Source organism: Tenrec ecaudatus, chromosome 11 (genome assembly GCF_050624435.1).
Source record: "Tenrec ecaudatus isolate mTenEca1 chromosome 11, mTenEca1.hap1, whole genome shotgun sequence".
NCBI lineage: Eukaryota > Metazoa > Chordata > Mammalia > Afrosoricida > Tenrecidae > Tenrec > Tenrec ecaudatus.
This window is the reverse complement of record NC_134540.1, coordinates 83,791,788-83,818,747: the sequence shown is the minus strand read 5'-3', so window position 1 is coordinate 83,818,747 and position 26,960 is coordinate 83,791,788. Positions and strand designations below refer to the sequence as shown.

The 26,960-nt window shown below is 49.5% G+C and overlaps 1 protein-coding gene across 1 annotated transcript in view; it reads left to right on the top strand.

Annotated features, from left to right (window-relative positions):
- EDAR (ectodysplasin A receptor) overlaps positions 1-22,884 on the top strand; it is a 112,477-nt gene extending 89,593 nt beyond the window's left edge. Inside the window, exons 6-12 of the mRNA XM_075563363.1 lie at positions 5,244-5,330; positions 7,570-7,698; positions 7,811-7,885; positions 8,654-8,726; positions 12,242-12,401; positions 14,078-14,138; positions 20,039-22,884. Coding sequence (XP_075419478.1) covers positions 5,244-5,330; positions 7,570-7,698; positions 7,811-7,885; positions 8,654-8,726; positions 12,242-12,401; positions 14,078-14,138; positions 20,039-20,361 — 908 coding nt within the window. The 3' untranslated portion in view covers positions 20,362-22,884. The remainder of the gene's footprint in view (positions 1-5,243; positions 5,331-7,569; positions 7,699-7,810; positions 7,886-8,653; positions 8,727-12,241; positions 12,402-14,077; positions 14,139-20,038) is intronic.
- Positions 22,885-26,960: the final 4,076 nt, after the last annotated feature.

Here is a 26,960-nt window from a genome sequence, read left to right as displayed (position 1 = left end):
ACAATCATGCTCCTCCTGCGGCTGCTAGTGGGCCGCTGGTTCTCTGAACAACTGTACGCCACCATTGCATTGAGTTGTCAAGGCTATCTGCTGGAGGGCAGCCCTTTGTGGCTGAGCCCCAGGGTAGAGAGGTCCATGGGGAGGAACCGGCTTGTGCCCTCGGCTCGGTGGCCTGTGGCGGTTTCAGAACAACAATGTGGTGGGTCACCGGTCACCTTGGGAAGCGACTCCTTCCCTTCCTGGGGAGCTTCTCCAGGTCACCACCTGGGGAGGGCAGCAGTGGGAACCTTCACGGTGCCTGGTGGGGGCAGGCTGAGGGGGTGGAGCCCAGACAATCAGGGTAGACTCAGGTGTTTTACTCAAGCCCTGACACTCAGGGCTGAGCTTTGAAGACTGCTGAGAGAGGCTGGCCTGTGCCCCGCCCCTCCGTCTTCCCCGATCCACTCAGAAGCGGATGGACAGAACAGTTCTCTGTTCCACTCAGGGACCACTGCCCCACCAAGGGGGTGTCTGACCCCACACCTGCAGCCCAGAGCCCAGTCCAGGGCTGTTCCATCGACCCGAGCTGGTGTTTTTTTGAGGCAGGGAAAAAAATAAGTTCTAGTGAATCAGGGTAGAGTCAAGCCCCAACTTGTCACCCACCCGGGGCTGGGGGGAGGGGGCTCAGCCAGGGCTGCATACCCTGGTGCCTGCTGCATCCCGTAAGCGGCACCGTGTTGACGTGCAGTGGCCTGCAGAAATTATTTGGGGACACCATTGTGTAGTAGCCCTCTGCCAGTGGATGCGAGGACACTCAGCAGTCTGTGTGCTCGGGGGGCTGTTTGAGTAGCCCCTCGATAGACCACAGGCCTGGGTGTGCTTCTGTCCCCAGCCTCAGGCCCGGTCACACAGGCTCAGACAGGCAAGCCCCGGCAGAGGAGGACAAGAATAGACAAAGATCACAAACACCCCTCACAGAGCCCATGGGCATTCCCCGCACCCCACCCCGAGCCTGATGACATAGCTTAAGCTCCCTTGAGCCCCTTACCAAACCGCTTGGCTTCTCTTTTCAATGCCCAAGTGACTCTGAAAAGGAAATTGGATTGTGCTGGAAGCTAGCTGGGATCGGTTTTTCTCACTTCCCCCGATGAAGTGTGATGTGCTGCTTCCGCCGGGTTATGTTAGCGGGGCAAGTAACCGGGAGCCCGCCTCACCCATGCAAGCATCATTCAGCACAGCACGGGTGTGTGAGAAGTCAGAGGTGGGCCTCCACGTCTGAGGCCGAGCGGTCCCCTCATGCTCTGTCCGGCAAGTGCAGCGCCATTGATAGACCGGCATCTCCCAGCTGGGCACACACTTCCCCAACCAGCACGCCCCTAAGAGGACATGTACACCAAAACCTCCACAGAATCAGAATATAGCATGTCTTTTGGTCCTGAAGGATGGGGGTGGAGAAACAAGGTCACATTTCTGTGTCTCCTCCAGGAGAGACCGAAACCAGGGGACGAGTCCCAGGGAGGGGAAGCAGAGACCTAACTGCACAACCTGGCTGTCATCCGAACATGCCCACTCCGGCCCTGTGTCCCAGTCGTTATGTCCACCCCGGTCCCATTGCTGCTTCGCCACCTCCTGTCCCCACAGAAACCGGGCCAGTTGTTGTCAAAAGAAGAGATGAGGCCCCAGGACACGGGCGCAGGGGGGCAGGGTCTCTGATGCTGTGCTCTGAGCAGGCCAGTTACGGAGTCTGTTCACCCAAAGGGCAGCCCAGGCTCATGAGCACAGAGGCCACGAGGCCACGGCTTGCCTACTACCTTTGTCACACACACACACACACACACACACACACACACACACACACACTCCAACCTTGGGAGGAAATGTTAAGAAGCAACTCCCCTGACCAACTGAACTTTGAGATAAAACGAGGAGAGAAAATCAGGAGGAAGCCATGGTCACCCAGTGGCCTGGGGGAATCTACCTTCCGATCTGTGAGGCAGCTGCAGGTGACAGAACCCCAAACCACCCAGCCAGCTGCCAGGAAGTGGACTCCGGTTCAGGGGGACCCAGGAGTATCGGAGTATAACTGAGCTCCACCGCGTTTTCAGAAGTGGGCGGCCAGGCCTTTCTTCTGAGGCACTCCTGGGTGGGCTCAAACTGACAGTCTTTCCACAAGCAGCAGAGCCTATTAACCGTTGGCAGCACCCAAGGACTTGGATGGCAAGGACCAGGCCACGGGGCACCAGCCGGAAGTCCAGTGTCTTTGCTCAAGATGAGGCCTGGAATGTCCTGCCAGGCCAGGGAGTCTGCAGGGAGGCTAGATGCCCCTTCTGCTCAGTGAAGCCCTTCCCAGTGATGTGGGAAACAGCTCTGAGCCTGAATCTCAAGGCTCATCAGTGGCACCAGCAGCCACACGCCTTCTCCTTGGGACCAAGCCTCACTGGGCCCTTCTAGAACGAGACCCCCAGCAGGTGTCTTGGGAGCAGAGTGATCGAGTAGAACGGGCACCTCGAGTCACTCCCTCGGCAGACACTTGCCTTCTGCATGTTCTTCCAACTCGACCTCACTGCCATCGTCGATTCACACTCCTGGTGACCAGTGAGTGCGCCTCCCGGACCCTCAGCAGGCTGACATGTCTCCTGAGCCAGTTTAAGTTCCCGCTCCACTTAAGCAGCGGAACCATACCCAAACCAGTTCTCAGCCATCCCTGCTCCCTCCCAAGGCCTCCCCGCCTGACGAGGGTTTTTCTTGAGGTTGACTCTGACTCGTAGCAGAGGCCAGCTGGCCCTATTGGTTTGTCTAGGTCAGAGTCACTACAGGAGCCCAGGGTGGGGAAACCAGAGGACAAAGATGGGCGTCTGACTCCCGTAGACACTCAGTCTGGGAAACCTACTCACGAGTCAGCATGGACTCAACGGCAGTGAGTTTGGGTTTGAGTTTTTCATCTCTACAGGAGGAACCCTGGTGGTCTAGTGGTTACACGTTGGTCTGCTAACTGCGAGGTCAGCAGTTCTAAACCACCAGTCGTTCTGTGGGAGAAAAAGGGAGCAGAAAGCTCTGTGAAGAGTTACAGCCTCAGACACACGGGGGCAGTTCTGCCCTGTCCTGAAGGGACGCTGTGAGTCGGCATCGACTCCGTGGCAGTGACTTTGTTTGTTGTTTGCTTCCTCTCGACAGGAGCAGGTCGCCATGTCTTTCCCACAGAGCCACTCCACTGAAAAGAAAACTCACTGCCAACGGGTTGATTCTGACTCACAGGGACCCTATAGCGCAGGGTACACCTGCCCTTGTGAGTTTCCAAGGCTGTAAAGCTTTACCAGAGCAGAAAGCCTCATCTTTCTCCCATGGAGCGACTGGTGGTTTCGTACTGCTGACCTTGTCACCCACTGTAGCACCAGGGAGCTACTAGGTGGGCCCAAACAGCAGCTTTCCGGTTAGCAGCCATGTGCTTAACCACTATTCTACCAGAGCCCCTTTTTCTACCTGTTTTACAACTAGAAAGATGCCCAAGCTTCTGGTCCCCTACTCCTGGGACCCTTCTCTACTTCCTGGACAACAAATGTGCGAATAATTCCTCAGGCCTTTGCTCTCCTACGTAGAGGTCCATTTCAGAGGGCTGCTCTCCTGTCCTAGACTCCAAACCTGCTTTTGTATATTACCCTGGTAGAGACTCATTTATTCATCGAATTCATTAAATGAAGGTTAGCTATCAGGAAGCTTTTTCTCCCCCAAGGGGTGGGAAATGGATAAGGGTAATGGTTGGGCAGTGTGATGAATTTAAGGTCACTAACCTGTATGGCAGTGGTTCTCAACCTGTGGGTCGAGACCCCTTTGGGCATCGAACGACCCTTTCACAGGGGTCGCCCGATTCATAACAGTAGCAAAATGACAGTGATGAAGTAGCATCGAAACTAACGTTATGGTTACTTGTGAACATTATGTAAAGTCAAATGTTGTATATGCATATGTAATGTTGTTTTACTTGCCTTCCTCCAAGTTAATGTGTGCCTTGCCCTCTGGCAGTGTAGTGGATTATGCACTGCGCTGCTAATTGCAAGGTCACCAGTTTGAAACCATCAGCCACCCCACGGGAGCAAGATGAGTCGTTCTACTCCCCTGAAGAGTTCCAGTCTTGGAAACCCACAGGGCCGGTTCTTCTCTGGCCCGAGTTGGTCGCTATGAGCCGGAGTCAACTCAATGGCAGTGACTGTGGAGTCCCTGGAGTTAGCAACGGTGCCTTTTCTCTAACTTGGCATTGAGGAGATTCTGATTCACAGGAACTTCATGTGTTTCAGAGGATGGCTGCACCGTAGGTGTTTCAGTGGCTGATTGTGCCATAGATTGTCAGGCCTTTCTTCTGAGGTGCCTCTGGGTGGGCTAGAACTGCCAACCTTCCAGTCATGTCCCTGGCATGTTAGGCATCTGCACCACCCAGCGCTGCTGACTTTCCATGGCACAGGAAAGCGCCTAGAAGAAAATCCCTCAGCTCGTCGTCGGCTTGAGGCAGTGAGGCTACGGGCGATTCTGTCGCTTCTTTCTCATGTTCTGATTTTTTTCACATTCTTAATGATGAGCATGCATTGCTTTTATAATTGCAACAATCACACTTAAAGTACTACCCTGCTGCATGTAATTGAAATAATTAGTCAATTATTACTTTCTCCTAATAATATGTTTACATACACATACTGTTCTTGTTGTTTAAAGACTGCATCTACTCTAGTCGTGTATTTGTGGCTGAGTCCCTGAGGCTCGCAAACCAGTCCCCTCTCCCCCACACACACACCAACACCTGTGGTTTGGTTTTAGCAGATTCACTACATGTGTCTTTTTGCTTAACATGCAATTAGCCCTTGAAAGGTACGAATACTTTCAAAACACTAACTACCATCCAGGATCCAGATTCGTAGCACAACCCTCTGGGACAAACCAGAACTGCCCGCCCCCCCCGGGTGTTTCCAAGACTGTCACTCTTTACAGGAGTAGAAAGCCTCATCTTTCTCCCACAGAGTGGCTGGCGGTTTTGAAATACTGACCTTGCGGTTAACAGCCCGACTCACAGCCCATTCTTCCACCAGGGCTCCCTGAACACTCCGGGGATTATTAAACACTCGAAGAAATGCCGTTTCCCTTCCGGTCTCCATGCTCCTCCGGCACATCCCCAGTCTAGAATGCGAGATCAGACCTTAGTAACACTTGACCCCTGCCCTGCCTTTAGAGGTGACCTTTCTCCAGCTCACCTGGAGGTGACCCTTTTCTCCTTGCAGGTGTGGGAGCCACTTCAGGAGTCTCTGCCAACTTCCCCAGCACCTCTGGCAGCAGCACCCTCTCCCCTTTCCAGCACGCCCATAAAGGTAGGATGATGTGCCTGTATTGATCTTCTAGATTTAGCCACATAGAAGAAAGAGGGGGGGGGGGTGCTGGATGAAAGGAAAGAGAAAGGGAGGAAATAATTATCAGTAAGGCGCTTCCCCACCTAGAATCATTTCTCTAATGGGATTTAATTACATACACTGCCCCCAGTTGCCGGAAGTCAATAATTATCTCAGCAGGGAGGGGGATTGATCTCTTCATGGGTGTCCCAGTCCATTAGGATGAATGTAAGCACACCCTCCTGGAGTGGCAGGGACACAAGAGAGCTGTGTTCACATCGGCAGGGAAGAAGGGAGGCTCCAGGCCACCAGGGGACCCCAGTCATCCCCTCTGAGACAAGGGGAGGGGCGCTCCTGGGCTTTGGTTTGGCACAGAATCAAGGCAATTTTAGGGCTGGCTTTCCTATAAAGCTGCTGACCTGAACACTTTAATATCCATTTTCAATAACTGCATTTCATTCACCCTAATCCTTGAGGGATAAAAGTGATTTATGAGGAGAGCTCCTCAAATACACCACCAAAGTCTAATATTTCCCCCAGAGCGAGACCAGGAGCTAGATCCTCGTTTCCACTACACGGCCTGGATGGCATCCGTCATGATGCCAGCATCCTTCAGACCCGTGCTTCAACCTCTCTGAGAGCCTACACGCCAGCCTCCCCTGCACCCTCAAAGCCCAACTGCCCCTGGGGATTCCACACAGAACATGAAGACAGGGAAACATCGCTAGGATATATGACTCTCATTTCCAGCAGGTCCAGAGGGAAGTAACATACAACACGGGGAGAATATTAAAGTATTTATCTCATCTCTACCTGGCATACACAAGGAGGTTACAGATACTCGCCCCACCCCCAGGCCAGTTTCCCTGCAGACCTGCTCCCACCACCACCCATTCCACCCCTCACCCCCCCCCCTAGCTCCACCCATGTCAGGAGGTGGGGCAGCTACTGAGATAGGTGCCTGCTTTGGCTCTGGGCTCTGGTCCTGCCTTACAGAACAGGGCTGGCTGTAGTTTCCACCAGCTGATTCCAGAAGTCCCCTCACACTTGGCTTTCTTCAGAATCTTGATTGGTTCCCTCACTGATTTGGAACCAGCTCCAGCGCATTTTTCAAATCAAAGGCAAACATTAATCCTGAAGGAGGTACAGCGCCTTGGAGGAAGGGACTGCCCTGGTGTGTATGTGTTGGAGATGGAGGAGGTGACAGGTGACAGGTCCGTTAGGATAACACTGGAGGAACAGGTGCAGCCGTCTTCAATGGAAAGATAACTTGCAGGAGCCACAAGGGACATCTAAGCACAAAATGAATTCTCAAGTCCCAAAAGGGTCGCTATAAGTTGGGATCAACTCAGAGGCTATGAATTTGCCAAGCCTGCTGGCATGATGGCTTACACATTGGTTTGTGAACCGAGAGATCAGCAGTTCAAAACCAAGAGAAAGGCTTGGCCTTCTACTGGCATCGAGACACAGCCTTGGAAATGCACAGGGCAGGTCCACTCCGTCCTACAGGATTGCTCTGAGTCAGAATTGACTCTCCCTTCACTTTGGTTTGAGGCGTTCACTTTTGCATCCTAACTTGCCCTTAGACTTGCCCACACTTGGGTCGAGCTGTGGTCAAGACACTGTTGTTCGAGAATCTCTTTTCCTCTCAGCCTAGTGGTTATGAGTTGGGCTGCGAGCTGCAAAGTTGGCATTTCAAAACCAGCAGCTGCTCTAAGGGGAAAGATGGGGCTTCCTCTCTACTCTGTCAGCCTCAGACACCCACGGGGACAGGTCTCCCTGTCCTATAGGGTTGCTCGGAGTCGGCATCGATTCAGTGACTCTAGCTTTCACTTCATTTCTTTGGTTTTTCCTCTCCATCCACCACCTCGCCCCAGGTTTCCAGGGTGAGCCTGAATCCTGGTGTTCCCCGTCAAGTCTGCGTAAAGCCACGTTTGAGATGAAGAAGGAGAGGCTAGGGCGGGGAACTGATCGGGTGGCCAAAGTGTTAGCTCTGTGTAATTAGAACTTTCCATTTTTAAAGTTAGTGATCTCTGGGGGCTTGGTGCTCAGATTAAGTCAGCGTTTCAGATCCCAGGCAACCCTTGAAGCATCCTGATGGCGGTGCTTGCCTGCTGGGAGTCGGCGTCTTCATGCAGAGAGGACCTGACCTTATGGGAGGTGGGCACCCATTGCCTGGTGAGACTATTCAATCTCATTGCCTTCTCTCCACTGACTCCAGCAGACCTCTCGAGCCAAGGACACCTGGCCACAGCCCTGATCATAGCCATGTCCACTATCTTCATCATGGCCATTGCCATCGTCCTCATCATCATGTTCTACATCATGAAGACCAAACCTTCTGCCCAAGGTGACCACCCCTTCCCTCCAACGCCCTATGCCCACCCCTAAGAGCTCCCTTCTGGAAAGGCCCAATATCTCACCCACCATTGGTAATCTTTGCTCTCTCTCTCGCTCATCAGCCTGCTGTACCAGCCACTCAGTGAAGAGCGTGGAAGCCCAAGTGAGCAAAGAAGAAGAGAAAAAAGAGACCCCAGGTCTGTAAACCTATGTGTTTGCTTCCACAAGAAGCCATCCCAAACTTGAAATCTCACTGCCATAGAGTGGACTCTAACTCCTAGTGACCCCATACGACAGAGGAGAACTACCCCTGTGGGATTCTGAGAGTATAAATCTTCGCAGGAGCAGAAAGCCTCATCTTTCTCCTGTGGGGCAGCTGGTGGGTTTGAATCACTGACTTGGTGGTGAGAGGCCCGAGACATCCTTGCGAAAGGCCATGAAGGGAGCTAGGGGAGATTCAAAACTCCCGTTCTCACTACCCGGGCAATTTGACCTCTCAATTGCTTGTATGTTCATGTCATTTAGCCCAAAGGAAGAAGTGTTGATAGCACTCATATTTTGTTTACTCTTTAACGTGTAATTAAGGAGCCTGGGTGGTACTTTCGGGTAAGTGCCGTTCTGCTAACCACAAAGCCAGGGATTCAAAACCACCGGCTAATCTGTGGGGGAAAGATGTGGCTATACGCACTTATCAGAATTCAGAATTAACTCTCTGGAAGTGGGTTTGGTTTTTGTCTTTGTGGGGGTGGCGTTGTCCATAACGTTGGTGGTTCAAACCCACCACCCTCTTCATGGGAGAAAGATGAGTCTATCTGGTCATCTTATAAAGATTTGGAATTATTTAAGGAGATTTAGTCATCAGACAATTCTGTGAAAGAGGAGATATGTAAGAATGAAAAGGCATCCAGTTTAGAGATACAACCAATGTTGACTCTCTCCTCCCAAATCTTCCCATTGTTCTGCAGACAATGTCGTGATTTTCTCTGAGAAGGATGAGTTCGAGAAGCTGACAGCCACTCCAGCAAAGACTACCAAGAGGTAAACTCAAGCCCCCAGCAGCCCCTGTCCACAGATCAGGGCAGCCCCTGACCCCAGGCTGGCAGTCCTGCCCCTTCCCAGCTGAAGAAGGGAGGGAGTCCTAATGCGAAACCTGGGCAACACAGGACTGGTCAACGTACCGGAGAGAAGAGTGTCTGCTTGCTGAGTGAGATTGGGCTAGAGAAGGGCTGGTGAGCATGGCCACCTGGGCAGGGGGAGGGCTGCTCTCTAACAGCCGAGCCCTCTGGGCCAGGGGGAGGCTGCTCTTCATCTCACCAGTCAGCCATCGGGCATCTGGCTGGTGTGTGGGGCAGGATGAGGGCCCCACCCCCTTCCCTGGTGCCTTGTGCCCTCTGCCCTTCTTCGCTTACTCCTTCCCTGTGCAGATCCTAAAGCTGCCCACGTGGCCCGCTCTTCTTTAGATTGTGTGCGTGTGGCGGGGGAGGGGGGAGATAGAGGCATGTGCAACCTTGGCTAATGCTACCACCTGCTGACGCCCATCCCAACACACTACCACTAATGCTCACAGTGATGTCGCTTCACATAGCTCAGCGCGTTGCCCTAAGTCCACGCTGACTCGTGCGGCCCGTGCGCATTGCCATGGCGACGCAATAATGGCAGAGAGGACTCCTGACCCATCCTAGGGGCTTATTAAGTACCACAGCCGTGAGTCAGGTCCTCTTATTCCCATTCATAGATGAGGAAACTGAGGCTGAGAAGTTGTGACTTATCTTTAGTGGTTTAAACTGCTGAATGCAGAGGGGTCGGCCTGAAATGTAACACACATATTCCTCATTCTCATTCTCTCTCTCTCTTATTTTTAAAAAAGAAGTTGTGACTCACCCAGCATCACATAGTTCAGGAGTGTCAGGCCAGGGTCCAAATCCAGGTGGTCTGTCTCCAGAGCTGCCCTCCACAGGCTCCTGAGGTGCTCCTAACACGTGCTATACTAGAGCCACGGAAGGAAAATGTTTTATAGCTAACTCTTGGGTAAAGGGGTAAATGGGACCCCTAGAGAAATCATGGGTGGAGGAAATTTACCTTTTATTCTCCCCCTTGGATGTTCATTAAGGAGATCTGACAGTGCAGTTGGTTAAGCATTAGGCTGATAACCACAAGGTTGGCAGTTCAAACCCACTGGCACTCTGTGGAGGAAAAGGGGGCTTCTTCCACAAAGATTTACAGCCATGAAAACTCTATGGAACAGATCTACTGTGTCCCATAGGGTCCTTTAGGGTTGGATATGACTCCATGGCACTGGGTGGTGGGCGAGCATGGGTATTTGTTCCTACTTACTGAGGTGCCAAAATCAACTCCCAGGTATTCATTGCCAGCAAGGCCTCCTGGTCTCCACTCTGACGGCCATTCCAGCCTGCTGCTCAAGAACACCATCCACTCACACTGGTCACTCCACAGGGAAGGGCACAGGGGCCATAGGGGTTTTAAGTGAATGCCCAGGGTCACTAGACTGGTTATGGAAAGAGTAGAGATGAAAACCCTCCTCTCCTGACCCCTGACCCCTGCTCTTTCCTCTACCCTGAGCATACCCTTCTGCAACACCTTTCATGTCTGAGAACAACCAGATTCCAGATGTCGGTGTTTATAAAGCACGTTCCATGCCCAAGATCTCCTATGAAAAACCCCAGCGTTCTTGCAGCAGTCCCGACGCCAGGGCAGGAAGCAAAGGGAAGTCATGCAACCTTCGCCTGCTAAGAAACAAAGGCAGATTGTGTGTCTTCCACTCACCGGGCCCTTAGAGACAGGTCATTGAAAGGGCACTCCAAATGAACACGTCTCCAAACCTCCGGGAATTTGCAGTGCAAGTTGCTCTGTGTACCTCTGGTGGGCGGGTGCCAGGGTTCCAGCGGCTGGTCCCGGGGTTCAGGCTCTGGTGCTGGAGTGCTCACATTTGGAGCAAAAATACTGCATTGCTAGAAGGGGAATCGGTACCATCCAGCCTCCAACCCACCATTATGGTCTCCAATCCCCTTTGGTCTCAGCCCCATTCCCTCCCTGCTTTTAGCTGCTCTTATTCCCAAAAGCAGAACAAAGAGGCACCGTTGGAGAGGGAGAAGATGCAGCCTGGGGGCCGAGGTTCCCCTGCTGACCCAGGAAATCGTTGTTGAATGCCACCGACCAGTGTCCTACTCATAGCGACCCCATGGGACACCGTAGAGCCAGCCTTTAGGAAGGCGCTCACCCAGTCTTTTCTCACATAGAGTAGATAGTGTGTTCGAACTGCTGACCTTTCAGTTAGCAGCCAAGAGGTTAACTGCTCTACCACCCGGGTCCCTGGAGGAAAACCTGGAGAACTCTAGTTAGAAAAGGACAGAAACGTGTTTACGACATCTCTTGTACGCATAAATAAATAGATGGGTGAATGAATGAAACTTGACAAGTGTACCATGTAAAGCCAAGGCACTGAGATTTCATCCCTCATGCTGGCTTGGGACTCTTGGGAGAAAGGACCCAGGAGGGGAGGTGGCCACCTGCAGACGTGCTGACGGCCTTGACGCTGGCCTCCGTGGTGCCCCCCAGGGCCCTGCGCTCTCATTAGGAAGTGGGTTTTGCCAGTGGGCATCGCCATTGTTTCCTTCTCTCTCTTTTTTAATCCCATCTCTAGAGTTGTGTTTGCGTATGGGCTTTAGTACTGTATAACCCAGTTACTAGCGAATATAATCCTTTAAAACAAAAACAGTCTTCAGCCAAACCACAGGAAGCAAGTGGGATGCTTATATAAAAGAATACTGTTTTTAATATGTTTGAAATGGTTTTAATGAGCTGGAGAAAACTTTTCCTTGACTTTTTTTCCCCCTTGAACAATTATGGTCTAACCTGCGTCTGCGTAAGCTGGACTGTCCCCGTCTTGCTAACCAGTGTGGGCCTTGGCGGTCAGCACTTGTAGGAAATGGGCCCAGATTGTAGGCACATTGGGCTACCCTTTCCCCCCTTCTTTGGGATTCCCTGGAGCCCTGCACCGGGGTCACCGTTCCCCCAATGCACAGGTTACCCCAGTCGCCAAGAGAGGGAGCTTCTCACACTCTTGGTTCTAAACACTCGGGCTCATTCGGTTGCGTTTGCCAGATTCCCGGGAGCTGGCACAGATTTCCTGCTGTCCGCATAGACCAAAGTTGAGTTGGTGCTTCTTCCAAGTGTGCCTAGAAATCTAAAGCGTGCTCAAGAAACACTGACTGAGCATCTCCCCTGGGTCAGAGGCTGTGAGGAGGGATGCACAGATGACCTGGTGCAGCCCCCACCCCCAGTGGCTCTCCTCCCAGCTCCCTCTGCACTCTCTGTGATCCCTGTCACGGCAGTTGCTGCTTGGGAAAGAACCTGGAGCAGGGATGTGTCTTTCTCACCGTGCGACCCCCGCGAGGTGCTGAGTGGAAGTTGGATGAAGGAGCGATTGTGTTTCTCGTAGCCACGTCTTGACCCTGCAGGGAATCGTGGAGAGGACGCATCAGGGCTGCACTTGCCCCGAGACGCCGCTCACGCCGCTCTTGTTTCTTCCCCAGTGAGAATGATGCGTCCTCGGAGAATGAGCAGCTGCTGAGCCGGAGCATGGACAGTGATGAAGAGCCCGCCATCGACAAGCAGGGCTCCCCAGAGCTGTGCTTGTTATCGCTCGTTCACTTGACGAGGGAGAAGTCTTCCCCCAGCAACAAATCAACCGCGGTGAGGCTCTGGCACGCACACCCATTCTTCTGCTAATGCTCACAATTTATTGGCGCAGTAAAATAATGCACTGCATCTGCAGGAGGGATGTGCCTGATTTATGGCCCAGAGACAAGGCACTTCTTATTTAATAAGCTCTCCTGTGAGACAAGATGCTTCTCCAACAGGTCTGTGATCTGAAGCTTGCATAGAGCGGCAGGCTGAAGACAAGATCGTCTTTGACCAGATAGGGAAGTTTTTACTTGTCCTTACTAGGCAGCGTTATGGAAGAAAATGAGAAATAATAATAAACAAAGAGAAGAAAATTGCAGTCGCTTGGAATGCCACGGGGACAGGAAGAGCCTTTGTAAATATATTGCATCCATCCAATCAGGCAATTTTCCACACACACCCCTACAGGTGTGTGTGTCACACACTGAATGTCACATATGTATGCCCATATATGAGGTGGTTTCCAAAGTTTGTGGAGAAAAATCCATTATCTTGCCATTTCACTTTTCCATGAACTTTCTGAAGCCCCCTTGTATATATGTGTACATATGGATGATATATATATATATGATGTATGGTGGTGATATATATAGGTGATGTATGATATATGTGTGTGGCATGTGTGATATCTATATCTATCTATGCATACACACGTGTGTATGTGCACACCTGTGTATACATGTCTTTTTAATATAAAAAACAGGTTCACATATAAAAATTGGCCACATTGTTTTATTCCCTAAGGTGGGCACTCTTGAAATGTTCTGGCCCAGGTACTGTGGGCAAAAGGTGAACAAAGCCCCTTCCAGGCTACATTCGGTTAACTGTGTCGTTCTGTTGTTCTGGTAACCTCATGAAAGTTGGTACGTCAACTATGTTGCTAGGCAACATTGCTCATGATAAACATGGCCTCTGATTGGTAGACTAGATCTGGCCAGGGATCCTGCTGAGAAGGCCAATACTTGGAGCAGCCCTGAAAGCAGTGGCTTTGTACCGAGCGCTGCCACCTGCAGCCTGTGCTGTGGCTGAAGGATAATAGCTTCTATGGTGCATGGGACCTGTAAGCCAGGGCCACTTCTGCCCCCGTCCTCTATGGCCTGGCTCCTTGCGCTGAGCAATAAGCTGGGGGAAGAGCACTCCCACACGGCTGTGTGGGAACTGCATGAGCGGCTATCAGGCCTCCATGCTGCCCTGCAGGTAAGCTGAGCTCCCAGTAGCTTTAAAACAAAACAAAACCAAACAGAAACTGCCATCAAGGCGATCGTAGAATGCCTGAGACTGGAAACCTTTATGGGGACTGGTGGGTTTGAACCACTGACTTTGTGGTTAGCAGTCTAATGCTCACCCAGCAGCACCACCAGAGCTCCCAACAGACATCTTTTGAAAGAGACGGTTGCCTGTTGTGGCCTCTCTCTCACTGTCTGGTGTTGAGCTTAAGGAGACAGACCGTCTGGCAAGCGTTGAAGGTGTTTTTATTAACTAACCCAAAGAGAAGGCTTTCTTCCTGTGCATTAAAGCTTCCATCCCAGAACTCGGTCTGTTTCTGGTTCAACATTTTCTAGGCATACTGAGCATTTGGATCAATTCTAGGCATTTGTCAATACTGAGATGGGGTGTTTAATTCTTTGTTACCAATGTTTTCCCTCTCATGAAGATTAACATTCTCTGAACATTCTTTTCTGTAGATTCAGAGTCGGAGAAAAAAGATTTTGGATGTGTACGCCAATGTGTGCGGCGTGGCAGAAGGTGAGCATGGGAGAGCCGTTGAGGGAGGCACGTGCCTTGGGCTGTTGTCCAACTAGAAGCTGTGAGCAGGGAGAGTCTAAAACGCCCCCACCCGGCTGCCCCTGGGGAAACGAGGGACCCACGGAAAAGGGTGTTGTTTCTGGGAACAGAACTGAGGGGAGGCTGGTCATGCTCCTCCCGGGATGGCTGTTTTTGATATCTCCAGCAGGAGAGCAACCCTGAATGAGGCTCTCGGTTATTTTAACATGTTGCCCGGCATTCCCCACCAGAGTGATACCTGAAGTCAGAATTCCTAGGTACACTAGAGAATGAGATGTGAGAGGAGCCCCAGGCACCTCTAATGCCACCCCCCAAGCCCCCTCACAGGCGTCCAGCTCTCTCTCCATTGGCATTGTCATCTTTGAAATGAGTTGTGCTTCGGTAATTTGCCACATCAGTCTTCTCCACGCACAATGACCTTACAGGACAGCGTAGAGCTGCTCCATAGGGTTCCTGAGACTGCACATCATCCTGTGAGCACACAGCCTCACCTTGCTCCTGCTGAAGCAGATGGTGGGCTTGAACGACCGACTTCCCAGCTGGCAGCCCAGTGCCTGGACCACAGCACCACCAGGGCTCCCTCTAGCAGTTTAAAATACATAGGGGCCTTGTAGGACCTCTCACCTCATTCCCCAAAGACTCCAGCCTAAACCAACAAAGACGAGTTTGGTTTTGTGGCTACCATTTGGGAATAGGCAGTCACCAGGCAACAGGACTAGGGAAAGTCAAGATTTCAACCCACACGTTGCAAACCCCAGTCCCGAGCTGTACTACAAAATTCCTCCCCCAGCGCAGAACCCCTTTGTGAGTAGGGAGGTGTCTCCTCCTCTGGGTGGATCCTTATCCATGCTGATGGTCCGGCAAATTGCTGGCTGGTGCAAACCAAACCAAGCCAAACCAGAATGTGGATCTGGGAGTCCAGCCAGCCAGAGTTTGAATCCTTGATTCCTCCTGCCACTTATGTGACCAGGAGGTTTTCTTAAGCTCTGCCTCGTGGACTGTGAAGTGGGGGCTGGATCGCACCAGAGCTGGTGGGCAGGAATCGCTGCCAACGCTGTACACAGGCACAAACACATGAGCGCCGTGGGCAGATCAGGGTCAGAGCCTGCCAGGGAGTCTGGCAGCGCTTCCTGATGCCTGCCAGCGCTGCCTACATGCCCAAGAGGTGTGGTCCTCCGGCCATAGCTGCCCCAGGCCCTGTCCCTGCTGGTTTGAGCTGAGCGCTTGTTTGAAGAAAGCTCCCCACTTGTCACTGAGACTGGAGGAGTCCCCCTCCGGGCTGGTCTTTTCTGGTCTCCCTGGCTCTGCGCCAGACGTACTTTCCCGTTTGGACCAGGCAGCAGGAGCGAAGCCATTCCACCCATTCCCTCAGTGTGCACTGCGTGCCAGCAGGCTGCACCTTGGGACAGTCTTGCTGGTTGGCTGCTCTGTGGGCCAAAAGTAACTACTGTGTTCCAGGGGCCCGCGAACTTACTGGACTACCCGTGGAAAGGTGGCGTCTCTCCGACAATGCACTTGGCTCTGCGTCAGCCTGCCCGGTCCAGTCTTAAAACATCTCTGCTTGCCCTGTCCCCAGACCTACCCCTGACTACCGAGTTAACCCTTTCAAGCCCTTTCCCCCTCCTTTGGTTTTGGATTTCATATTGAAACTATGTTTTCTGTAAATGGAAGGAATTTTAAATGAGTAAAAAAAAAATGTTTTTCTGAGGCAATAGGAATTTTATACAGTGAGTGGGACACATGTCCTGAGAGGCTGTCTGAACGTGGGGTTGGTGGGATGAGGTGTGTGTGTGTGATTCACACAGTTATACAGCACACACACCCCACCGCTGACACACACACAAACACAAGGTGGCATCCCATACTAAATATGGGATAGCAAGTTCCCACTAACCCCCCAAAACCAAGCCAAACGCATTGCCACAAACCATTCTGAGTGACAGCAATCCCATAGGACACGGTAGAACTGTTCCGGTGAGTTTCCAAGACTGTAACTCTGTCCAGTAGTAGAAAGCCCCATCTTTCTCCTGAGGAGTCATGGATGGGTTTCAACTGCTGACCTCGTGGTTAGCAACCCACTGAGGAACTGTTACACCACCAGAAAATATAGGTGGTCACTGTATGGACAGCCAGTCACCAACAAGTTAGTAGTCTGAGGTGAGGTCCAGGTAGCAATGTAATTTTTTAATTAAAAATTTTATTTTAAGACAAAGTGGTATGAGATTCACTGATACTGTGTATCCTTTATCTAATTTTCTTCAAAAGCAACATCTTAAAATCTATCATAGTCTATCACATCCATGAGATGGACATGGATACATGAAGACACAGAATATCCCCTTGCTACAAGGCTTCTCTATGTAGCCTTTTCAGAGCCAGTCACACTTCTCTCTCTCTCCCTTGTTATTGCTTCAAGAATGTCATTGAAACAGAAGCGTGTAGTATGTAACATTTTAGAATAGACTACTCTTCTTCTTCCTCCCCCTCCTCTGCCCTCAGCATCCGTCTCTAGAGAATCGTCCCAGTTCTTGAGCATCTCCGTGGTCTGCTTCTTTTCACTGCTGAGCAGTACTCCCTGTACTGTTTGCTTAGCCATTTACCTGTTAGAGGGCATCTGGGTTGTTTCCAGTTTGGGGCTACTGTGAATACAGCAACACTGACTATTCATGGGCAGCACAAATAACCGGTACAGCGATGGTTCTTCTCAGTTTCAAACTTCCTGTTTGGTTTTCTTTTGCTTTGCTGGGGCTAATTTTGCATTTGTGACCAACATGTTGTAATTGCTCACGAAGCGTTTTTTTTATGATGCTGCTTTAAGATCTTTGACCAAGAATTCTGCCATCTCGGTGTTGGCATCAACTGTATGTTTTTTGTCATCCGACTTGAGATCTTCCTGGACCTGTGATTTTGTTGTTGTTGTTCAAACACAGACATTTTCATAGCATGGTGTTAGACTCTGGGTTTTATTTCAGTCATCTCTTTTAACTGGCTTTCTTTGACCCCAATCTGCTACAGGAAGGAGGGGTACCACTTTGTAAACTCAGCCTCCATTGATAACTGGAGGCGGCTCCTTGTTAATGCCGGGCAGGTGTGGAAGGTCCAGTTCCCCCCATGGTCTCCGATGACACACAGTGCTGATGGGCAATGGCGAAAGTCTTGACTCTCCACTCAGTCCAAGGGAGGGGAGGTGCGGTGTGGTGGAAGGCAGGCTCTCCCTGTGGCCTTATGGCTAGCTGGTGGGGTGAACCTTTGGGCTTCCTACATGGCCCCTTGTTGGACCCTTAACTGCAGCTCCAAGCTGAGGCTCTCCACCCACCTTTGGCTGGTGGGGCTGAGATGGGCTGGGGCACTTGGTCAAGATATGGTTGATGGTCTACACTTTTTGTTTTTATCTTGTCAGGATGTCCCTTTCCTGGTTATTTGACTAGACAGAGCAAGCTTTAGGTCAGCGGGGCTTTTGTGTGTGTGTGGTCTGTCCTAATTTGTATTTCTGAGCTGCTGGTTTCTCAGCTCCAAGTTTGGGATAGTAAAACAATAGCTCACTGCTATTGAGTTGATGCTGACTCATAGTGGCCCCATAGGACAGGGTAGAACTGCAAGGGGGTGCGGAGTCCCGAGACGATAACTCTTTACAGGACTAGAAAGGCTCATCTGCACCCTCAGGACTGCTAAGCCCATGATTAGCAGGCTGATATATCACCCGCTATTGCCACCAGGGCTCCTAAGTCTGGGAAATCCAAGGCCAAAGAAAGCCCAGTGAACTCACCCCCATGTCGTCCCTGGAGTTCCAAAGCTCGTACGTAGCTGGTGTGCTTTCTCTTCACCCTTCAGGGCCTTCTTATCCTTGTCTCACAGATGCCCGGCCTTTGCCACTGTCCTCAGCAGCAGGTATAGGGGAACATGCATCTGTGCCGTCTTCCTCGCGGTGGAACTGTGTATTTTAAACGCACCTCCAGGGAGCGTGACGGACAGTCTGGGTTGAGACACAGTAGACTCTGCTAGCTACTTGGTTCTGCTGACCCTGACTTTGAGGCGTCATTCAGAGCCCTCTTCATCCAGTGACTGTTGCTGTCTCTCTCCCATTCAGTTCCTCCTCAGCCCAAGCCCCACTGTAAGTCAGGGTAGGCGGAGTTAAAGGGAATACCAAAGTCGGTCTTTTAAAGGAACTCTGGTGGCATCATGGTTACACATTGGACAGCTACTTTTTTAAAAATCTTTTTATCGAGGGCTTGTATAACGCTTATTATAATCCATATATTCATCCATTGTGTCAAGCACATTTGTACATGTGTTGCCCTCATCATTCTCAAAATGTTTGCTTTCTACTTGAGCCCTTGGTATCAGCTCCTCATTTTTCCCCTCCCTCCCTGCCCCCCTCCTCCCTCACCCAACCCTTGATAATTTATAAATTATTATTTCATGTCTAACACTGTCCAATGTCTCCCTTCACCCACGTTTCTGTTGTCCATCCCCCAGGAGGGGGTTATATGCAGATCACTGTGTTCAATATCCCCTTTCTCCCCGACCTTGCCTTGCCCTCCTGGTATCACTACTCAAATTGTTGGTTCTGAGGGGTTGATCTGTGCTGGATTCCCTGTGTTTCCAGCTCTCATCTGTACCAGTGTACATCCTCTGGTCTAGCTGGTTTGTCATGTGGAATTGGGATAACAGTGGGGGAGAAGAGACATTAAAGAACTAGAGGAAAGTTGTATGTTTCATCAGTGCTATACTGCACCCTGACTGGCTTGTCTCCTCCCCGCAACCCTTCGGTAAGGGGATGTTCAGTTTCCTACAGATGGGCTTTGGATCTCCACTCTGCACTCCCCTCATTCACAATGATATGATTTTATTTGTTCTTTGATGCCTGATACCTGATCCCTTCGACACCTCGTGGTCACACAGGCTGGTGTGCTTCTTCCATGTGAACTTTGTTGCTTCTGAGCTAGATGGCTGCTTGTTTACCTTCAAGCCTTTAAGACCCCAAATGCTCTATCTTTTGATAGCCAGACATCGTCAGCTTTCTTCTTTTCTTATGCATCCGCTTTGTCTTCAGCAAGCGTGTCAAGGAAGGTAAGCACCATGGAATGCCAGTTTAATAGAACCCTGTATTCTTGCATTGAGGGAGTACTTGAAAGAAGGCCTAGTGTCCAACTGCTTCCTTAATACTAAACCTATAAATATAGGCACATAGATCTATGTCCCCATCCTCATATATATTTACATATGTACATGCCTGTATTAAGACCTCTATAAATGACCTTTGCCTCCTAGTTCTTCCCTCTATTTCCTTTTACTTTCCTCTTGTCCCACTATCACGTTCAGCCTTCATTTGGGTTTCAGTAATTCCTCTAGATTATATTGCCCTTGATCAAGCCCTACCAGGTATCCTATACCCTCCTGGCCATCAATTTTTGGTTCACTTGTTATTCCTTTGTCCCTGGGTTTGTTAACTTATGGACTGTTAACTTTAAGATCAGTAGTTCCAAACCACCAGCCACTCCATGTGAAAGAAAACGGGGCTTTCTACTCCGATCAAGAGTTACAGTCTCAGCAACTCACAAGAATAGTTCTGTCTCGTCCTACGGGATCACTACGAGTCAGCATTGTGCCATCCTACTGGGTCACTACAAGTCACTGCTTGATGGCAGTGAGAAAGTTGGTCTTTATGGGATTGCCATCCAAGATGTTTCTTTAGAGGAGGGATGGGGACCTATGGGGGGTTTCTGTTGTCGTTGACCAAGTTCTTTTTGAATCTGTGTTTATTTCGCAGTATTCCAAACATATCTTGAACCCTTTTAATGGTGTTGAGCTTCTCTTGACTATCGTTGGTGAGATCTGAACCTGGCCCTTTCTCCCTGTAGGTCTCAGCCCCACAGAGCTGCCCTTTGATTGCCTGGAGAAGACCAGCCGGATGCTCAGCTCCACGTACAACTCGGAGAAGGCTGTGGTGAAGACGTGGCGCCACCTGGCCGAGAGCTTTGGACTAAAGAGGGATGAGATCGGGGGCATGACGGACGGCATGCAGCTCTTCGACCGGATCAGCACAGCGGGTTACAGCATCCCGGAGCTGCTCACGAAACTGGTGCAGATTGAGCGGCTGGATGCCGTTGAGTCCCTGTGTGCAGACGTTCTGGAGTGGGCGGGAGTCTTGCCCCCTGCCCCGCCACAACCGGCTACATCCTGAGGTTCATGACTCTGAACTGCCCTTCCTTGGGGTGAGCCAAGGGACCGAAGCAAGGGCTCTGGAGCTGCGAGTGGTGACAACAGACTGCCGAGAATCAAGGTTGCTTCTGAACTGTCTCCAGGAGGGTGTGCCTAAGACGGTTCCAAAGAGCAAGAGGGAAGGAGGCCTATCTCCCAAGCGAACCGAAGAAAAAGGATTCAGGCTGGGCTATTCCTAGCCACTCACCTGTACCTCACCAGGCAGAATGAATATCTGTTCGTCTAACCAGCCAGCCATTGATTCATTCTATACACCTTGCAGAATAAGACGCCAATGAACCAAGATGACTGGGGTGAAGAATCTGGACCCTGTCTTTAAGGAGTTTACCATCTTGTGGGAAACATAACACATGCCCACAAAACTGAATGAGCGGGTGGCTAAGAAAGCGTAGTAAATGTTTTAGGGGAAGGAGATGGCTTCCCCTGGGGTAAGAAAGGAGGGCTTCTCATGCAAGGTGGCTTGAATGTTTTGGCAAATGACGACAAACCCCCCTGTCCCATGTGTGGCTCCAGGTCCAGTAGAAGGCTGTTAAGCGCCTACGTGGCTTCCTTAGGATAACTGTAGCTGCCCTTGAGATGACGCTTATTTCCTACCACCCTCCCCCCACCTCCCATCTTGCCATTGGTACACAAAGCATGTGTCTGTCCGTCAGGTAGAAGTGCCTTCCTTACTCCTTCTTAGTCAGCTTTGACTCCTGGGGGGCGGCAGTGCCCAAGGACAGAAGCAGATGACAGCACAATGCGCCAGGCTCTGCCTTTGCTTCCAGCAGCAATGCGTGGTCAACTCTGCTTAGAAAGGGAAATGACAGCTTCCTAAGGGTTCAGCCCCACCTCATTCTAGATTCCATGTATATCTAAGGCTTATTATGGCTGAGCCTGGTCTCATAGGGGTTTCTCACTCCAGGTCTTGTGAGGCAGTCATGGGCAGTGGAGCTTGCAGGTGTTATGAAGAGATCCCTGGGCTGAGGGCCCAGAGCCAGAGGTTCTCCGTGTGCCAGCGTGGGCAATTTTCTTTTCCTCCGTTGGCATCAGTTTCTCTTTTACAGATGAGAGGTTGGGATTGGCCAGGCTCTAAGGTCCTCTCAACTCTGGTAGTCTGTGATTTTAGACTCAGAGGAAGTAAGGATCGGTGAGCACAAAGGGGTGTGGGGATGCAGAAACGCACCATATGGAGGCCCCCCCAAAAGTGAACATGAGGGCAGCCAAGCAAAATGGGGTGAGAAAGCAAAGCTCTGATGTGGCGCTTTCTCGGTAAGTGTGGTGATCTGCATATGTTTCGTTGCTGCAGTGAGTAAGCAGACAGTGTTCTTGGCAGATTTTTTTCTTTCTCCGGGAACTGCCAAGAGCTCAGGAACCAGAGTCGTCATCTCACCAGTGGGTTCATTTCAAGTTCACTGCTGAGCTCTTTTAGAAACAGGTTTGACTGAAGTTGTTACTAAATTAAAACAAATCTCCTTTAAAAATTTAACAAAACAAATCCCCTGACTTAGAAAGTGATGGTTTGGTCAGGTTTTAAGTTAGAGGTCACATGACTGAGTAAATGCTTCGGAGGGGACAGATCAGTCATGTGTTTAAGCCAACAAGCAATTTCCCACTGATCTATGTAGAACATACTGTGATAGGATCATAATTAAGCTCTGAATATTTAATGTCATCATTGACTTTGTCTGTTTGCTGCTGTTTTTCAGAATTTCTCTGGTACATACTGAGAGCTAAAACTCTGTGGCAAACCTAATTATCTTTTAAATTCCTCTCCGAAATCCTACGGTGCTCCTTCCTCCCGCTTTGTGATAATGTTGATGATGATGAGAGTCTCGCTCTTAATTAAGCTGCAACGGTGCTGTGTGATGCACATGTCACCGCAGGAGAGCAGCTTGCCCCTTCCTTAGAACAGTGTTTTCCGTGAAGCAGGAAGGGTGGCCGCTCTCCAGAATGGGTGGTTTTACCTAGTTTCATGCTATTGGTATGGTGGGACCAGGGTCAGCCAGCATCAGACCATGTTTCATGAATAGAAGCTGCCAGGTCGCGAGTTAGTCCATAGATGGTTACACATCCCTTTGCCCTTGTCTCACTTAGAAATCAATCCAGGAAAAGTTTGCTTTGATGGAGCTTTACCTGATGGAATTTATGCTGATGTGATGGACTAAGGCAGGGGCTCCACCTGCTATTTTGTACGGACCCAAAACAACAACATAAACAACAACGTGCTGCCACGGAGTCGATTCTGACTCAAAGTTTTCCTTAAAGTATAGAGAGATCGAAGCGTTTCTGACATCTTCCTGGAATCAGACTGCCTCATCCTTCTCCCACAGAACAGCTAGCTGGTGGATCTGAACTGCCAACCTCTTTTATATGAAGACAGTCAATTACTGTGCTAAACTTAAACATATTTAGAAAACCCCAGGCTAGATCTGTGGCCCTTAACCAGTGAAGTCTTGTCAATATTTTTGTCTAATTCTGTATATTTAACTTATTATATTTTACAATATCAATAAACAAACTAATGAAAACATCTCAAGAATATGTAGCATGAACTCTTTTGAAGAGGGGAATGGGTGAGTGAAGAAAATTCTAATGGCTTTATTTCTTAGTTATTAGACTTTGTATTGGCATCAGCCAGATCCGAATTACCTAAACTGCTATGTCCTGGACCACGTAGTCAACAAAGGCAAACACTACAAGGTTATTGTTAAGTATCAATGAGTCAGCTCCCACTTGTAGCAAGTCTTTGTACAACAGAACAAAACACCACCTAATTCTGTACCATCCTCGCAATTGTGCGTATATTTGAGCCTATTGTTGCAGCCACTGTGTCGATCCATCTTGTTGAGGGCCTTCCTCTGTCTCACTGCCCCTCTAGTTTCCCAAGCATGATGTCCTTCTCCTGGGACGGCTCCATCCTGATAACAAGCCCAAAGCACATGAGACGAACTCTCGCTACCCTGGCTTCTAAGGAACATTCTAGCTGTACTTTTTCCAAGACAGATTTGGTTTTATCAGTTCATGGTACTTTCAATTTCCTTTGCCAGCACATAACTCAAATGCGTCCATTCTTCCTCGGTCATCCTTATTCAATGTCCACCTTTCACATGCATGTGAGGCCATTGAGACACCATGGCTCGGGTCAGGCACGCTTCAGTCCTCAATGTCACAGCCTTGCTTTTCAGCACTTTAAAGAGATCTTGTCCAGCAAATTTACCCAAATGCAAGGCATCATTTTCTCTCTTAACTTCTGTCTCCATGAGCTTTTCATTGGATCCATCCAAGCAAGATGAAATTCTTGACAACTTCAATCGTTTTCTCCATTTTTCACGATGTTTCCTACCGGTACAATTGTGAGTTGTGTTTTGTCTACATGAAGCTATAATCCACATTAAGGCTGCAATTCTTGATCTTCATCAACAAGTGTTTTAAGGCCTCCTCACTGTTGGCAAGCACCATGTGTCCGCTGCATATTACAGGCTAATACATCTTCCTGTCATCTAACCTGGCTTCAATGATGATTTGCTCAGCATATAGATTGAATAAGCATGGTGAGAGGATACGACTCTGACACGCACGTTTCCTGATGTTCAACCCATGCAGTGCTTCCTTGTTTCATTCACCTAAGTGCCTCTGGATCCATGCAGTTTATGGGTCATTAAGTATTCTGGCATTCCCATTCATCTCAAAACTACCCATAGTTTGTTATGGTCCACACAGTCAAATTCCTTGGTATAGTTAATGAAACACAAGTAAATATCTTTCTGGTATTCTCTGTTTTCAGCCAAATCCATCTGATATCAGCAATGAAATCCCTTATTCCACATCCTCTCCTGAATCTGGCCTGACCCTCTGGCAGCTCCCTGTACTGCTCAATGTACTGTTGCAATCATTGTTGGATGATCTTTAGCAAAATGTTGGTTGCCTGCGATGTCCAGGATATTGTTCTATAATTTGTGCATTCCTTTAGGAAACTCGTCTTTGGAAGGGGTACAAATATGGATCTCTCCAGTCAGTTGGCCAAGTAACTGTCTTCTAAATTTCTCGGCATAGACAAGTGAGTGCTCCAGGACTTCATCTGCTTTTGGTACATTTAGTTGACATTCCATCAATTCCCGGAGCCCTGTGCGTGGCGAATGTCTTCGGTGCAGCCTGGGCTCCTTCCTTTGGTACCATGGTCGTTGCTCATATGGCACTTCTTGAAAAGGTTGGATAGCAACTGCGTTTTTTGTACAGTGACCATGTGTTCTTCCCATTTTCTTTTGATGCTTCCTGCATCATTCAAGACTTTGCCCAAACATTTTTTCAGTCTTGCCAGTCGAGGTTTGAATTTTTTTTCCAGTTTCAAATATGCTGAGCATAGTCTGCCTTTTTGGTTTTCTACCTCTAGGTCTTTGCACGTGTCCATAGAATACTTTGTCTTCTCAAGCTGCCCTTCCCAACTTTCTGTTCAGCTCTTTGACTTTGTCATTCCTTCCATTTGTCTTTGCTACTCTGTGATGAAGAGCAAGTTTCAGACTCTCTCCTGACGTCCACTTTGATCTTTTCTTTCTTTCCTGATTTTAAAGTCGTTGGTGTCGTCTCCCAGCTCATCGGGTCTTGTCACTCATGTTCCATGCTTCGAATGTTCTTGAAATGGTCTCCAGACTCAGATGGGATACATTCAAGGTCATATTTTGGTTAAAACAAGGGCATAGACCTGTTTTGATTTTCTTCATCGTCAACCTGAGCAATTGATGGTCTGTTTCAAAGTCATCCACTGGCCTCGTTTGAGCTCGTAATACTGAGCTTCCCCAGCATCCCTTCCCCCAGGTGAAGTGAATTTGATTTCTGTGCATTCTCTCTGGAGAAGTCTACATATATTGTTGAGAATCTACTTGTGATGAAGAAATCATTTGTCTTGCAAAACCCTCTCATGCAACCTCCAACTTCATTTCTATCACCAAGGCCAATGACTGTTCCTTCCTCTTTGTTTCACACATTGGCTTGCAATCACCAACCATGCACCTTAATTGCTTGCAACCATGCACCTTAATTTCAGACTTAAGATGTTGATAAAATTCCTCAATTTCTCCATCACTCCACATAGCAGTTGATGCACAGTGTGACTAACATTTGTATTGACTGGATGTCCTTGTATGCGGATCGATACTATCCTCTCACAGGCAGCATTAGAATATAAGACAGATCTTCAAATGTCCTTTGAAGATGGCTGCAAAGCCATTCCTTTGGAATTTGTCCTTCCTGGCATTGGAAACTGTACTACTGTCTGATTTGCGTGGTCAATACCAGTCCACTTCAGCCCATGCACGCCTTGGATATCGATCTTCATGCATTCCCTTTCATTTTTGATGACTTCCAATTTTCCTAGATTCCTGCTTCAGACACTCCAAGTTCCAATGACCAATAGATGTCTGCAGCACTTTCTCCTCATTGTGCGTCAGTCATGCCCCATTAGCAAACGAGGTTCCAAAGCCTCCATCCATCCACATCATCGTGGTTTATTCTACTTGAGGAAAGCAACTCTTCCTCGGCCCCATTTTCAGTGCTTTCTGACCCGAGGAGCTCATTGTCTGGCACCGTCTCTGCTATTCATGAGTTTTTCCATATCTGACAAAGTTCTGCTGTTTTCAAGGTTTTCAATGGCTAATTCCTTTGAAGCAGACAGGCTATTCCTTCTTCGTAATCTGTTCCTAGTCTAGAACCTCCGCAGAAACCTGTTCCCTTTGGGTGACCCTGCTGATATGATAAATACCAGGGGGGCAGCTTCCCTCATCACAGCAACACAGAGCCACCACAAGATGATAACCCCACAGACAAATGGTGAGATTTTCCATGAGATCCTGTAAAGACCACTTAGAGCGTTGCTTTCTAAGTTGCCATCATTCACTGATTATAAGGCACTGCTATGTACAAACCCCAAATTCAGGACCTGAAAACAACTATTATATGTCAGGTCAATAGGGGTCAGCTGATCTGCACTGGGCTCCGGTGGTGTCAGCTGAGCTTGACCATGCCTCTGGTCTCAGCTGGAAACCTCTGCTTGCTGGGACACCTTCACTACAGACGCTCTTCTCCAGCCTGTCATCTTCCAAAACACTAGTGCTTTAGCTCAGGTGTGGCCTCGTGATGGCAATGACAGAAGCACAAGGGAGAGCCTTAGCATCTAGGCCCAGAACTAACACACGGCACTTCTAACCCAGTCTACCCACCAAAGCAATTCGCATGGTTACATGTAGAGTGAAACTCAAAATCTCACTGCCATCGAGTCATGTCTGACTCATAGAGACCCTAAGGGTCAGAGCGGGCCTGATCCTGTGGGTTTCCTTAACTGTAAGTCCTGACAGCAGCTGAAAGCCTCGTCTTTCTTTCTTGGAGCAGCTGGTGGTTTCAAACTGATGACCTTGTACTTAGCAGCCCAACTCATAAGGCTCAACACCACCAGGACTCATTTTCGAATATAGAGTTAAGGGGGAGGTAGAAGGGCAATAGACAAACACCCATTTGTGGGAGTCCAATGGCCAAGGTCACAGGTATAGAGGAGAAAAGGCTGGGGCACAGTGCAAACTCCCACAGGCC